The 16919-nt window shown below is 38.0% G+C and overlaps 2 protein-coding genes across 2 annotated transcripts; both read left to right on the forward strand.

The window, feature by feature from the left end:
- Positions 1–3527: 3527 nt before the first annotated feature.
- LOC138878093 (uncharacterized) lies at positions 3528–4343 on the forward strand. The gene has a single exon (XM_070157750.1). The coding sequence runs from the start codon at positions 3528–3530 to the stop codon at positions 4341–4343; it is 816 nt and encodes a 271-aa protein (XP_070013851.1).
- A 4408-nt stretch (positions 4344–8751) lies between these two features.
- LOC138878094 (uncharacterized) lies at positions 8752–13414 on the forward strand. The gene is made up of 6 exons (XM_070157751.1): positions 8752–8831; positions 10149–10175; positions 11332–11482; positions 11641–11791; positions 12843–13015; positions 13196–13414. The coding sequence occupies exons 1-6, from the start codon at positions 8752–8754 to the stop codon at positions 13412–13414; spliced, it is 801 nt and encodes a 266-aa protein (XP_070013852.1).
- Positions 13415–16919: the final 3505 nt, after the last annotated feature.

Here is a 16919-nt window from a genome sequence, read left to right on the forward strand (position 1 = left end):
AGAGGGTAGCCTCTCATCAACCAGAGATCTAACCTCAATTACTAGGTCAGGGGTTTTTGGAGGTATAGATGTGTCCATTAAGGTAGGGTCTATGGTGTGTTGGGACATGGATCGGAAGAGGAGTGCTAAGAAGAAGGGGAGTTAGAGAGAAGGGAGAGCTTCTCTCTCTGCCATTTCACTTTTCACACAACGATGACCCGACGTATTAACTACTCCCGCTCTTCCCCTGTTGCATTTTCTTTTCTTTGTTTTTCTTTTATGAAGAATAATAACTGGAACAACTATAAAACACGTTGGTCAAATCAATTATAAGCATTTTTCAGCTTGCTTGTTTTATTTTGTAAACATCAATAGTGTTTATAACGCAAACTAATCAAAAATTAGAAGTTAATTAATTTTAACATAAGATTTTTCAGCTGATAAGTATACTTGGTTTGACCAACTTCCCATAATATCTTGAACAAACTCTCAACTGTTTTCCATTTCATTTATGTCGTTCCTCCTTGATGCTATTTAATTTATTCTTTTTCTTAGAACCAAGGACATCTTACTTATCTTAACAGAAAAAATATTTGTTTAAGCACAAAATTATTTATTAAGAGTTATCATCTAGGAAAAATGTGTTAAAAAAGATATCTCAAGTATTGCGTAAGTATTTAGGACACCCTTTTTGATTAACAAAAGATTGACTAATTAAGAAGGATTAGGGGTGATCTGGGTCAAATTAGAAATAATAAAGCTTTGGGGTCAAATTTAAAATACTAAAAAAGAATCATCTTCTAATACACGATTTTCCAACTTTTTCATATTTTCTCTTTCTTCTCTTTTCAAAACAACACCCGATTTTCCCCCAAACTTTTCTAACTTTTCTCTCAAATTCAATCTCCAAACTCAAGAGTACTATAGAGCTTCAAAAATCGGCTCCATTCCGTTCAAATTTACTTTGAAGTCGAGATTTCATCATCAAGGTAAGTTTTTTTTCTTCTATCATATTGATAAACCCTAAACTTGTTATTTCAATACTGAATTAATTTTTTGGGGTGTTTTGTATCTTCTTATTGTTGTGTAGTTTTTGTGCCTAAATTCTAGAGTTGTTGTGTAGTTGATACTTTTGACTGAAAATTTGATATTTTTATGTTGTTTAATTGTAGTTGTTGATGTGGTTGTTCCACATGCCCATAAAATTAGTTGTTGTGATATTGAAATAAGTTCGTTTACTTTCTCCATTATAGTGTTGTTTGGGGAAAAAAGGAAACTTGGGTATATACGGTCAAAATCGAGGAGCATGATTTTGGAGTCTTAAATCGGGCTATAGGCTCAAGTCTGAGAGACTCGAGGTGTGGGGGTAGATTCGGCTAAGGGACACCTACCTTGAGGACGCTGATCAAAGGCCTGAAACGGCCTACATCGAGGATAGCATAATCTCGAAGTCAATCAAGAAATAGCGGGAATTTCTCAAGGACACGTGGATATGGGCATTAACTATAGGGTAAGGGTTGTACAAAATAGTACAGGTCCGTACCGGACCGTTGTACACCTGAACCAATAGGATTTTTTACCTTTATGAGCAAGGTACTATATTAGGGTTTTCTCATCCTATATAAAGGGGACCCCAATTATTTTGTAAGTATTAGATTATTCACATCAATAGAACATTTTTATTCTTTTCTTGTTTAACGTGCTCAGCAATTACTCTTCAGCTTTATTGTCTTTACTTTATTGTTCATACCTTTTTGGTCTTAGCTGACCTCGAGGTCCCTGGATAGACGAACTCGAGGCCCCTACTGTTTCAGCAATATTGATTTGGTTCATTATTTCTTGTCACTTAAGCTCAATATTACTTGTTTAATCACTAGTATTAGAATATATCACGTATCTTTAAAATCACAAATTATCTTTAATTGTTACTCACATTTTTCTAGGTAAACAGTTTGGTGCCCACCGTGGGGCTAAAGATAAGAGTGATTATTTTAGTGCTAGTTTTCTGATAACACACGTTATTCTTCACACTTTTTCTTGTCAATTTTTTTTTGATTTCAGGCCAAAATATGTCTAGCACACAAAATGCACCTGCTCATGACAGTGAACAACTTGGAGAAAACAGCAGCATAGGGCTCGGTGTACCACCCATAAACCCAAAGGGAGTGCCTAACGCGGAGCCAGTTGATATCAACTCCCACAACACTCTAAAAACAGAAGCAGGCACAGACCCCGTAAGGAATTGATGCAGGAAGCCCAGGCTGGGGGCCAGGAGACACGAGGACCGGAAGAAGGAGGAGTCAGCCTCCAGGTGATATTCGAGATGCTGCAAGCTCAGCAAGTCGCCATTGCTTAACTCCAAAGTCATAATAGGACTCCTAACACCGTCGAACCAGTAAACACACAGTACGAACTTATGCTTGAAAGGCCTGATGAAAGCGGCACGGGGACTGACCCCACAATCATGAAAATGCTCGAGGAATTGACTAAAAGAATCGAGTCAGGAGAAAAAAGGATAGAAGACAATGATAAAAAGGTGGAAACTTACAACTCCCGAGTGGACCAAATACTGGGAGCACCTCCAGTTTTGAAGGGCCTAGATGCCAAAAAATTTATACAAAAACCTTTCCCCTCAAGTGCGGCTCCAATGCCCATTCCCAAGAAGTTTCGCATGCTCGATATACAAAAGTACAACGGGACAATGGACCTTAACGAACATATTACTTTGTACACTTGTGGAATCAAAGGAAATGACTTGAACGACGCCGAAATCGAATCGGTATTGTTAAATAAGTTTAGGGAAACATTATCAAAGGGAGATATGATCTAGTATCACAACTTAGCTCCTAACTCTATTAATTCATTTTCTATGTAAGCGGATGCCTTCGTAAAGGCACACGTTGGGGCCATAAAGGTGGCCACAAAGAAAATCAGACGTATTCAAGATAAGGCAGAGGGAAAGCAAAATGCTAAAGGAGTTCGTGTCCCGATTTCAAATGTAAAGGATGGAATCACCCCCGGTCTCTGGTCTCCGATGACTGAGCGGTTCAGGCCTTCATGCAAGGTTTGGATGAAAGGAGCTCGATAGTATCTCGACAGCTAAAGTAGAACTTGATCGAGTATCCAGCTGTGATGTGGTCGGATATGCACAATCGGTATCAATTGAAAATTAGGGTCGAGGATGACTAGTTGGAAGTCCCCCCGGGCTCAGTTCACCCGAAAAGATTCGCAGTCAAACCCCCGAGGGACACAGACCGGGGATCAAGATTCAAAAAGGAAAGATATCAACCGTACGTCGAAGACAAAAGGAACATTTCAAGGTGCAATGCACCTCGGAATGATCAAAGAATAGATCGAGGCCAAAGCTCCGGGGATTCATGGGCAAAATCGGGTCCGACAGGCTTTCGGGGCCAGTGGAGGCCCCTAAGTTATCAAAATACAACTTCAGTGTTGACGCCTCAAATATAGTCTCAACCATTGGCAAAATTAAAGATATTAGATGGCCTAAGCCCATATAGACTGATCCTTCTCAGAGAAACCCCAACTTAATGTGTAAGTACCATGGCACTCACGAGCATAAGACCGATGATGACAGACAGCTTAGAGAGGAGGTAGCTCGACTATTCAATGAGGGGCACCTTCATGAATTTCTTAGTGACCGGGCTAAAAACCATTTCTGGGAAAGAGATACAAATAGGAAGAACGAGCCTGAAAAACCCCAACATGTCATTCACATGATCATCGGAGGAGCCGACGTCCCACAGGGACCTACATTCAAATGCACTAAAGTGTTCATCACAAAGGAAAAATGGACTTGGAGTTATGTGCCCGAGGATGCCCTATCATTTTTTGACGAGGAAGCAGAAGACGTATCCCAGCCTCACAACGACACTCTGGTAATCTCTATCATTTTGAATAAAATTCAGGTTAAACGTGTTTTAGTAGATCCAGGTAGCTCGGCGAACATAATCAAATTGAGGGTCATGAAACAACTCGGTTTGCAAGATCGGATTGTACCTGCATTCGGGGTGCTTAATGGCTTCAACATGGCAAATGAAACAACGAAGGGAGAAATTATCTTGCCCATAAACGTAACCGAGACCATACAAGACACCAGATTCCATGTCATCGAAGGTGACATGAGGTATAACGCACTCCTCTGGAGGCCGTGGATACACAATATGAGGGCAGTTCCTTCGACTCTCCATCAGATGATGAAGTTTCCTACAGAAGAAGGAGTGAAGACAGTCCACGGAGAACAGTATACTCCAAAAGTGATGTTCGCAATCGAGGAAGTGGTGCCAATACCGGAACCCTTGACCTCGAAGACATCAACCTCCAAAGGTAAGAAGGTGGAAAAGTAGTAAGTCATAGCTCCGAGCCTTGACAGAAGCGGAATAACAGGTAATCGGAGGCGAAGAAAAGAAAGGTACACCTGAGAACGGGAAGTAGTCCCCGCTCTCAGGAAAAAACTCATTTAGTTTTTTGTTAACGATACATATCACATTGCTTCGATATAACAGGGATTCCTCTCGATGGATAAACAGGTAAAAATAATAAAAACTTATATTGATGATATGACTGTTAAGTCCATATGCGTAGAGGACCACTTTAATTCATTTGCAGGAAATAGTCAACTTTTTGGGGAAACACTACACGAAGCTCATTCCAGAAAGGCATTCCCTTGGATCTGGGGTGACTGAGCTTCTCGGCCTTCGCAACGTCAAATCAGGGCACCGAAGACATCCCCGACCAGGCCAAGGACCTCGGGGATATCACGATCGGACATCAAGACCTCAGAGTCACTGGTAAAGGAACTTACAAGCTCGGCACAATGGAGGCTCTTAAAGGCTTGTGCTTTCGAGAACGCCCTTTCCTACACGAAGGCCGCAGGTTATAGAGCATACTTTGCTCTCTTTTTTTCCTTAGCTCAGATTTTGTCCCAAATGGGTTTTACCGGCAAGGTTTTTAACGAGACAACACCTATTTGCTACCCGAGAAATGGCCAACAAATATTCAAGGCTTCTTTTCAATCAACCTCGAATATTGGGGGCATCACCCTTAGAGATTACATTTTTGAGAAAAATATTTCACGCCTAAGTGGGCCTCAATAGGAAAACTTTGTAATGGGCCAAACGGTCAAACAAGTCGTGTCCATATAGAATAGTCGAGCCCCGGTAGCTAAACATGTACGCATGTATCAACTATTTGAAGAAACATTCAGGTTACATCAAAAATACTTTGTCTCATACAAGCTCTACACTTACAATCCTACGGGAAACGGCTTAAAAGCTAAAACATAGAAGCACCCCGAGTACTCGGGGACTACCATCGAAATTCGAGTTAATATGACCCCTTAGAGACACCCCTTCGAAACAAAGGCCAAGGCCAATATTCTCGGGGTTAAACTTCTCGAACAAGTTTGGAAAGTTATCGGGGAACAAGTCCAAGTGGCATACCCAAAGGCTACGACCATACTAAAGACTACGGTCATATAAAGGCTACGACCAAATAAAAGACTACGGTCATAAAAAGTCTACGGCCAAATAATGCGGCTCGGAGACGTCCGACTTCAGCTATAAATTAAAAGGCATTCAAAAACTTCGTAAAAACCGGTTAAATTGGGCTACCCTCAGCAAAAGAATACAAAGGGCTTCGATAAATTCAGCCCTCGAAAATTCCAAGGGTTTCGATAACATCGGCCCTTGGAAACACCTCAAGAGGTGTTCGATTATGTTTACACAAAAAAATCACTAATAAGGTTCTGATATGTTGAACCTTCGAAAAAACCTACAGGTGCAAAAAACACGTGCTAAGGCATAATTTCCACTAAGTCTTTTAAGCCAAAATGAAGGAAAAATTATATAGCCATTCTAAGAGGCCGAATCGGCCCAACTTAAGAGCCTAAGGGCCAATATATAAGAGCCTAAGGGACGATAAATAAGAGCCTAAGGGCTAACCTCGAAAGGCTAAAGGGCCTAAAACTTATAGTTTAAGGACTCCGCTTTCATTTCGATTCGGACTCGAGGTTCAAAAAATCCCGAGCCAACAACGAGTTTATTTAAACTTGGATCGAAAATTATTATAAAGATCTAAGGGTTTGTAATACCCCGAACCAATCCTCGAACAGGTCATTCAAATGAAGTATTCCATAAATAAAGGCGATGTTGAATACAGGCCGTGATAAAACCAGCACTAGCCAAAGACAAGATAAAAGTCCTTCTCGCATTTCCAAAAGATGATATTTACACAAGGAAATAAAATAAAGTAACCTAAAACTACTTTGAGACCACACCCTTAGTAGCTGCATCTTCAGGAGTCTTGGAGAGCCCAATCCTTGGTGGCTTCATCCCCATCTCTTTCACCCTCAGAGGCACTGGCTGAATTATCCTCATCAGTAAGTAGAGCGACCGCCACTTCTTCCAAAACCTTCTCCGCTTTAATGTCGGTCGAAAGGTCGAAGTTGCGGGCATGTATTTCCAAGAGGGTCATCCTCCGGGATTGTCGTCTAGCATGGTCGAGGGCATTTGCTAATTTAACCTCTGTCGTAGAAGAGATCTCCCTTGTCCGAGCATTAGCTGCCTCAGCGTCGACTCGATACGAAGCCATAATTGCAGCAATATCAGATTTGGCCTTGGCCAGCTTAGAATCATATCTGATTTTAAGCTCCTCGATTTCAAGGCCCCGAGCTAGGCTCTCCTCCTTCGCGCCTCGAAGCTGGCGTTCAAACAAAGCTAACTGCTCTTTTAGAGTTTCCTTCTTAGAAGCGAGATCATCCATACCTCACCTCAACCCCAGGGCATCGTCTTCTTTTATCCTAAGCTCCTCCTGAAGCTGCGCCTCCACATCAGCTTTCTGACTATATTGCAAAATTAACGATGTCAGCCACTAAAATAAAACGAGTACGTAACAAACTCTCGGGAACTATCTTACCTTCTTAACATACTTGGCTCGATCATGGCACACCCTCGTCAACTCAGCTCGAAGATTGTGGATCTCCAACTCTTTTTTAGCATATACGACTTTGACAGCATCCCTCTCCTCCAAAGTCTTCTTAAGCTCGGTCTCGCACCGAGCAATATCATCTCGGGACTTGGAAAATTCCCTTTTATGGAGCACCGAAGCCTTCATAAAGAGGGAGGAAAGAACATTCAGAACAGCTATAACAACAGCGCAACCATATAAAACAGAAAACTTACTTGTTCAAAAATGAAGAGAGCATCTGGGTCGGGGCCGTCTTCAAGCCCTGTGAGGCATCCTTGAAAGATGTCATGCCCTTCATGGTTTACTTTCGCTCCAGAAGATCTCATATTCACAGCCTCCTGGTTTTTCCTGTTATCCTCCTTAGAGGAAGGAATCACTATTTTCTTATTGTCCCATTTGCATTCCTTCCCCACTCTTCCGAGCTCAGCCATGGTCACCAAGCAAATAGATCGAAACATGGGCTCACATCAGCCTGGTGTCGAGACAGGTCTCTCAATTTTAAAATCGTCTGTTATTTTACATGGCGGGGGAATACACTCCTCGATGCTAGGAGGCACTACCGATTTACCTTTGGTCGATCGAGAAGATAATGAAGCTTTTTCCTTTTGAGGAACAGATTTAGAAGTTTTAGCCATCTCTATGCGATAGATCTAGGAAAATGAAAAATGATGTTAAGATAAATGAGAGTTTAAGGAAATTGGAAAGGGTTAAATGAGACTTTGAAAGAAATATGGGAATAAAACTTGTAAGGATGTGGGATCTCTCTATTTATAAAGCATGCTAAGGAATCCAAAAGACCGACCATCAGCCGCCTTCAATTAATGGTTTTGGAAATCGTACAAAAAGTGACTTTTCAGTCACTTCAACCGCTTATGTCATGATATTGGCATCATGACCGAGGCATTGGAAATTAATTTGTCGAAAATCATTAAGAAGATCCTACAAGTCGAGTTCGGGAAAATACTCACTCGATTACTAAGCCCAAGGGCTACCCGAGCTCGAGAGAATTCTGACTCGGGGACTACCTGTGCAGCCTAAGGGCTAATTTCATTTCGATTTTGAGCAAATACTCACTCGATTACTAAGCCCATGGGCTACCCGAGCCTGAGAGAATTCTCACTCGGGGACTACCTGTGCAGCCTAAGGGCTAACTTTATTTTGAGTTCGAGCAAATACTCATTCAATTATTAAGCCCAAGGGCTACCCGAGTTCGAGAAAATTCCCACTCGGGGGCCATCTACGAAGCCTAAAAGAGGTAAATTTATTTCAAATTCAAGACCTTGTTCTCACTCAACTCGAACTCAGGAGACCAGTGTCTCGAGCTCGCATCGAATCAATCTAAGATCAGCTCGAGGATTAACAAGGAACCTTAAGAGGTGTTAGTCGATTAAAACCTAAGGGTTTATTATGTTCCGGGTCCAGTATTCGGACTAATCTTTAGAGTTATACACTCGGATTTTTCATAAACAAAGGCAGAATGGAATTCCACACAAATTGAAGATAAAATGGATAAATTCATATATTGACAAAAAAATGTTTACAAAACCCATGAGAGGCCCTTACACAGAAACAAAGAAGCAAAAACAAAAGCCAAGAATCTAATCTACTTTAGGGGGCATATCCTCGAGAGTGACATCTTCGAGAACCTCCTCCTCGGAGACTCCATCTCGATCTTAAGAGGAAATTGTGTCATGGTGAAAAACTTGGCGAGTATGGGTCTTGTCGGCACAACTATTGTAAAGCCACTTTCTGAGACATTGTAACGGTTTGGGATGCAAAAGTTAGTAGATGATAGTGCCACCTCATTCCACGGAAAGCAAAGGGAACGAAGTGCCACGCCAGGTTGAAGTTAAGAGAGATGAGCAACAGTATAAAGTTTGCATATCTTCTGATATGGGAAGATTTTGGTGCCCCTCTCTCGTTATCTCTCGAGCCAACAATAACAATCATTGTCATGGCGTAACTGGTAAAATCACTGTCATATGACCTTGTAGTCACAAATTTGAACCATAAGGATAGGGGATTAGAGGAAGAGATAGAGAAGGGAAAGGGCTAAAAGTTGATGAAGAAGGAATGAGTATAGTTTGTTCAGCTGAGTAACCCCTTATTTATAGAGAGACAATAACGTAACCGACGGCGCAATCAACGCTTTTTGGGAAAATGGACTCGGCAGTATATTCAATGCTTTTGGGGAGACGAACCAACAGGACACTTCGATCTCTGCAAACGCCTACGTCGCGAGCATGATGTCATCGCTAGGGGCTCGGGAAGATCGAGGCCGAATCGTTTCATATCATTTCATTCTAAGAAATGCAGGACTATCTGTATACGGTAAAAATCGAGGAGCATGATTTTGGAGTCATAAATTGGACTATAGGCTCGAGTCCGGAAGACTCGAGGTGTGGGGGCAGATTCAGCTAAGGGACACCTACCTCGAGGATGCTGATCAAAGGCCCGACACAGCCTGCATCGAGGATAGCATAATCTCGAAGTCAATCAAGAAAGAGCGAGAATTTCTCAAGGACACGTGGATATGGGCATTAATTATAGGATAAGGGTTGTACAAAATAGTACAGGTCCATACTAGAACGTTGTACACCTAAACCAATAGGATTCTTTATCTTTATGAGTAAGGTACTATATTGGAATTTTCCTCTCCTATATAAAGGAGACCCCAATCATTTTGTAAGCATCAGATTATTTGCAGTAATAGAATATTTTTATTCTTTTCTTGTTTAACGTGCTCAACAATTACTCTTCAGCTTTATTGCCTTTACTTTATTATTCATACCTTTTTGGTTTTAGCTGACCTCGAGGTCCCTGGATAGACAAACTCGAGGCCCCTACTGTTTCAGCAACATTGATTTGGTTCATTATTTCTTCTCACTTAAGTTCAATATTACTTGTTTAATCGCTAGTATTAGAATATATCACGTATCTTTAAAACCACACATTATCTTTAATTGTTACTCACATTGAGGTAAACATTGGGATAAAAAATCTTGTGAAGGTAGTAAAGTAAGACGGCAAAAATGAACAAGATTTTAGCTTTACAAATTAGTGTTGATTATTGTTTTTACGAGTTATACATAGTTGCATGATTCTAAGTATTCAAGTACTTATTTTGCATATATGTGATTGTGTATTTATGCTTTCTTTGTTTTCATGTTGTACCAAATTTGCAGGCATGTGCTTGCTCTGGGATATGCTCTGTAAGTCATGGAACATCCCATTATTCTTACTCACTTTACTTTATTCTTTACAATGCTATTTAAGTTGGGTTTATGGAATACTTTTTTGCCTGGATGTTTCAAATCTGTCAGTTGAGTGTTTGAAACATCTTAAGATATTGTTAAATATTCGTGTTGTTATTGTTGTTGTTATATGTTGTGAAGTTATTGCAATATTTATCTAGGTTTGGTTAATGATATTTTGAGCTGAGTATTTGAAACATCTCATTAAGATGTTTGAAGCTTCATATAAGATGTTTGAAACATCTGTAAGGATGTTTAACAATCTATGAGATATTCACCAAAAGATACCTGATTATCACAATGAGATGGTTGATTATTTTAGCGATTAAAAAAATATTGATAGAGACGTACAGATAAAGAAGCTTGGAGAACTATAATATGAACATTGCTAGCTTGCTTTCAAACTCCATCTAACTAGCTAGAAACTTAAATTACTATATCTTGCTTAGCATTTGTAGATGGCAGGAAATTAATTTTACCTCTTAAGCTCAATCTTGTATGACCATTCGATGCAACACCTTTAGATGTGTTTGAAACATCTTATATGAGGCTTCAAATATCTCACTGAGATGTTTCACCAAAGAATACTTAAATATTTATAGTTTTATTTTTTATTTGTTAGGAACAAATTATTTGTTTATTTTATTGGTGGTTGTTACTTGTTTGTATGTGCAAATAAAATGGCAAAGAGACGTGTGTCAAAGATAGGTGGAAGAGGAAGAGATAAATCTCCTTCCAAAAAATCTAGCAAAAAAATTAAGACATCTCAGGAGGATGAGCTACAACAATCAATTGTAGCTGAAATAGAAAAAGAGAATGAAAATAAAGAGGAAATTGAGAAAGAAAATAAAGAGGAAACAGAGAATGAATAAAGAGGAAATTGAGAAAGAAAATAAAGAGGAAACAGAGAATGTACTAGGAGGGAATGCTAGAGAAACAGAAATAGAAAAAGAAAAAGAACAGGAAATAGAAAAGGAATAAGACGAGAAAACAAGGAAAGTAAGAAAAGAAAAGAAAAATATTGATGAAGAAGAATCAAAAGAGGAGACAACAATTGATGAAAGAGAAAAGGAGATAGATATTGATGATGAAGCATCAGTAGCAAATACTGAAGAAAGCTTCAAGAGAAGAAAAGGGCGATAAAGAAGAAGAAGAATAATAATAATAATAATAATAATAAGAAGAAGAAGAAGAAGAAGAAGAAGAAGAAGAAGAAGAAAGGCAGCGGCAGAAAGAATGATAATGCACCTTCTCAATCTGTTGAGGTAAGCTTAATATGTTTCAAACATCTCTCTAGATGTTCAACGTTTCTGTCTATATATTTGAAATATTTCCTAGGATATTTCACTAAACATGACTGTAAAGAGATCTTTCTAATTATTCTTCTGCCTTTGATTAATCAACACCTTTAAATCATGTACAGGATGAGATGCCTGAGGATGAGTCTGACAATTCCGAGGTTGAAATCTTAAAGCTTCGATCGGAACTTCCACCCTTAAAATACAAGAAATTTTTAGATGATAATAAGACATTCAACAAGAAGATCACTGTGAGATCCTCACTAGGATTAGCAGGTATGGGTGAGTTTCGAAAGTTATTGAAGGATGAAGGCATCGAAAACAAGTTTAGGAGTAGTCCTTTCAGGCATTTTTTGGATTTGCCTGAGAGATCACTATTTCAAGCATCTATAGTGTATGGCCTTCTACTCCGTAAAGTATTGTCTGAGAAGACCCGGGAGTTATGGTTTGATTATAAAAAATTACCAGTTTGCTTCGGCCTTCGTGAGTTCACCATAATGACTTGACTTAATTGTGGACATTCTTACACGAATTTGAAGCTTCAAAAGTAATTTCTTGATAGTGAAGAGTTGTGGAAACTTATTGCCAAAATAAAAAGGTCTGGGACTGGTAAAATAGTACTTGAGTTGATCAAATCTGAATCCAAAAAAAATTCAAAAATACAAGTATGCATTATGCTTGATTTGGTTTGTCCACTGTATTTTATTGGCAAAGGATTTGAACTGTGGTGTGTCCGAAACTACAATTAGATTGGACTCCACAGAAGAGGCTTTCTACAATTATCCATGGGGCCGAAATAGTTTTCGGTTGACTTTTGATTATCTTATGAAAGATATGAAAGAGCATTAACAATATAAGGGTAACTCGTATAACCTCTACGGATTTCCTTGGGCTTTCATGGTAACTAAATAAGTCTTGTTCATTACTTCTATTTTAGTATTATTTATATAATTTTCGATTTACTTTTTTATCACATAATGTAGGCTTGGGCATTTGAAGCTATACCTCAATTGCGGCCAAAAGACTATCCAAAAAAGAGGACATTGCCGAGGATGAAGAGATGGCTATTTGAAAAAGTAAAAAAAGACAGGCCTGACCCATTTCAAATCAAAGATCATCCGATAAGGCTCATTCCGATAGATGTTTAATGTTTGAAACATCCACATGATGTTCGAACATCAAGCATGCCTCTAATATTTTTTGCTTATAATATTTTTTGTTATCTATCCAGGTGGTACACCCTTTTTTTTACCCTACAAAGGCTGAAAAGATGAAGCCTTACATCCAAATCTTGTTATCTTATCTGACAAAGAGGATATGATGATAGATAACCTAAGTAAAGAGTTGGATGGAGTGACATTCTTAAGGCATTTGGGTGGTACCCTTAAGATAGAGAAGGGTAGTTTGCAAACCCCGCAAGTTGGAGATAGCCATGTTGGAGGATATGGTGATAGAGCAGAAAAATCTATTGTTGGAGATAGTAAAATGGGAGGAGAAGCTGTTGATGACAATGATGGTGATGGTGGAATGCACTTTAATTATAATAGTGGCAGGGGGGGTTCTAATTATAATGATGGCAGAGGAGCTGCTTCAATGGAAAATATGGATGATAAAATAAAATATTGTTTTGGTATGGGTACATCTAGTATCCATTGTCATTGCATATGCTCTGATTGTTAGGAAAAGGAAAAGGAGCAAATAAAGTGGAGGGATGAGATGCAAAGTCGGTTGAACTCTTTGCATAAGACAATGGATGAATTGGTTCAAAAGCTATCAAAGATACTTGTGGTTCTTCCCCGAGCTATTCAGGATCCTTACACTAAAGGAAAAAAAGGAACAAAAAGAGAAATAAAACTGGAAAGGAAGAAACCTCCAAAGCAGTCAGTGAGGAGAAGCTGAAAGTTGATATTTATAAACCGATTGTTTGAAACATCAAGTAAGATGTTTGAAACATCATGTAAGATGTTTGAAATATCCTAATGGATTTGTGACTGGTGTTTATGGATGTTTGATGTTTAATACTAGTATGTGAATTAGTAATTTAGTTATTTTGATCCTGCAGTACATGGAGGATTTCTTGGCCCTTATGTGTATTAGACACAGAAGGTACCTCAAGCATTATGATCAAGCAGATATCATCCTAGATTTGTAATTTTCTTTATATCTTAAAGGTACACGATAGTACTATGTGTGATGGGGTGGACAAGCTGAATGTTGCTCCATCTCTTCCCATGATCTTGAATGAGTACCAATTTCATTAGGATGATCTAAAGTATGCTCGAGGAGAGTTGCCTTTCTGTGGTGGCTGACCTTGGAATTGTGCAAAGAAGATCTTCTGTGTATACAACATTGAGAGGAGCCATTATGTTACAGTTGTATTTCTTGTTGAAGAGTTAAGGATGCCTATTTATGACCGCAATACCTCTGTATACACTGATTAAAAGTTGGGTGAATTTTTGTATCCCATTGGCACAATGTTTCCAAGATACCTCTGATCATGTGACTTTTTCATGCACTTGCCTAAAGAATCCTTGAACGATGATAGGATACATGAAAGGGTCTTTGATATTCCACGAGATGACGCATCTAGTAGTTGTGGAGCATGGTTTGAAACATCTAACTGGATGTTTGAAACATCTTGCCGGATGTTTGAAACATCTCGTCAAACATCTCACGGATGTTTGAAACATCTCACATGATGTTTAAAGAATCACAAAAACCTTATATCTGCTGATAAAAAAATAAGATTAAACATCGATATTTACTTACCAACAATGACGAATAGACTGAATATCTCCCTTGAAATAATGCACAAGTCAATGAAGTAAATCAAGTGTTTCTCAATGGTGTAAGGGTCAATCTCCAATTGTTCTTGTTCCTTTTTCACTAATCTTTCTCAACAAAGAACAAGAACCTCAAAGAAGAAGATCTGTGAAAAATAAAATCGAGATTAAAGAAAGAAGAAGAAGAGATTGAACACAACAGAAGAAAGAAGAAGCAAAAGAAGAACAAGAGAAAAAATGTAGGTTTTTGTGAATTGGGAATGAGGAATGGAGGCTAGGAGCGGGAATGTGAGCTGGGGAGGGTTTCCGTTTTTTAGAGAGGGTGGGGCCCATTTGGGGCAGTTGTGATAATTGTAGAAGTTTGGTTTTTTTTAAACCTAGTTATAAATATTAAACACTAACAATGAAAGGGTGTTTTTTACACCAATCTTAACACTTTTGTCTTATAAATTTCTTTAAGTGTTCAAAAGTCTAGCCTTTCAATCGGTCAAGTCGACCAGGTTGTTAAAATACTCAAACTTACTAGGAGAGAAATGGGAGGAAATGATGATTGTTGTGACGAAATGTCTATGATACGTGAGTATTTATAAGTCATCTAACATCATATTTTTAATTCTAATGTATATGGTTCTTCATTTAGCTTTAGGAGTACATGGACAAAACTAAACATTGTTAAGCGCATCTTTTAAATGAATACATTTAATATATTTTAGTTCATGAACTATAACATTAAGATGTATGAAAGAAGTTTAAAATCTTAACTCCTCCTCCTTTTCAGAATTGATTCATCACACCAAGAGACACTTGTATTTTTTTCAATGCGGTTATCCCTTTCTTTTAATACTAGGTTTTTGGACAATGCAATAATAAATTTGTTATCAACACACTTTGTTGCATCAGTTGATACCCAATTTTTTCCTTATATATTTTAAATTTTGCATAAACACTTTTAAAATATTGTACCTGCATTTGCAAACATGCACAAGTATTTTTACAATTTTTTTACGATTTTTAAAGGCACTAAATCCATTTATTTCTGCATTTTTAATTACATAAATGTTCAAAATTATCCCTTATATTATTTTATGATGATTTTATCATCTAAATTTATCATTTATGATCATTTATGATCATATGAGTGTTCAAATACTTTAATTGTATTTTTTATAATTACATTTGCATGTTTAAGATTATAATTGCATATTTTGCAAATATAGCCCCTACATAGGCATAACTACATTATCTATACAGAAATTGACTTTTTATATTTTTATAATATCGAATAACTATTTTAAATCACCTTTATGCTTGAAAACTATTTTTTATTATTTTATTAGCTATTTTTAAAATTATTTTAATTAGTAATATGGGTATTTAAATAACAACCCCTAATTTACACCCAAAATCGCCCCCCCCCCCCCCCAATCCAATTTATTAAACCCAAGCCCAATTTAAAATAACCCTAACCCAATTAAACCTATCAACCCAGTAACTTCGTTTAATCGTGGTCGTTGATCTAAAAGATCAACGGTCAACGATTAAACTTACATATTAATCCCAAACGACCCCCTAAACCCCTTCATTTCTTTCATTTCCGTCGCCCTTCGTCCCCTCATCTCTCAACTTTCTCTCAACATAACCTTAAAACCTAGCCGTCGTCACCTGCAAAACTCCCCGTCTATGGGGTTTCTCTATATTTTTCGGCCCTTGCCGGCCTGCTACATTTTCTGGTTGTTCGGCTTCGTTGATCTGTGAGAGAATATCAAAAATATTCAACCTGGTTTTGCTCGGAACTTTTTCATAGGCCTGTCTATGGACATTTTCGTTTGTGAGTGTTGTTTTCTTCCTATTTTTAGTTCGAATCTATGGGTTTAAACTGATTTCCTTTCGTCTCTTTCATTTCCAAAAACCCTAGGCTTATGACTACTTGGGTCTGTTCAAATCCTTATAGATCTAAAACGTTCTGAGAATTATTTGGTATTTTTCTACGAAAAATCTTTCTATTTCTCTTATCATTATTTGATTTTAGTGATTTCTAAGAACTAGGGTTCGTCCTAAGTTCTCTTCAAACGATTTTCAAACTTCCAAGTGTTGAATCTGACTATTCTTTACTGGTTTGATTAATTTTTGTGTATATGCTTAAACCCTAGGTCTTTCTATTTCCGGCACTAGTTATTTCAGTGATTTTTCCCCTTATTCATTTATTTCTGTCAATCCAATATACTGATTGATTTTTATTTGGGATTCGAATCATATTTTCGTATTAAGATCTGTATCTCTCTGTGATTTTTATCTATTTCCTTATTTGTGACTTTAATTAGTAATACTTGCCTTATTTGAAACTATTAGTCTGACTTAGGGATTTGATTGATTCCTACATGGTATGAGAATGATTTCTTGCCTTATTTGAGCCCTAGTTTGATACCGTTAATTGACTCTCCTCATTCTAAGGGTTCTCTTCCGGATTCTTCTATATGAATTGACTCGCTATTTGGCTGATTGATTTATTTGATTACCCTTATTTTATGAACTATGATTCACCCGTTACCTTATTTGTTTGTACCTCACTAAGTGATATATATACTCTCATTCTGATTTTTCTAAGGACACGAGCACAGCTC

The sequence above is a fragment of the Nicotiana sylvestris genome, chromosome 9, assembly GCF_000393655.2.
Source record: "Nicotiana sylvestris chromosome 9, ASM39365v2, whole genome shotgun sequence".
Lineage (NCBI taxonomy): Eukaryota > Viridiplantae > Streptophyta > Magnoliopsida > Solanales > Solanaceae > Nicotiana > Nicotiana sylvestris.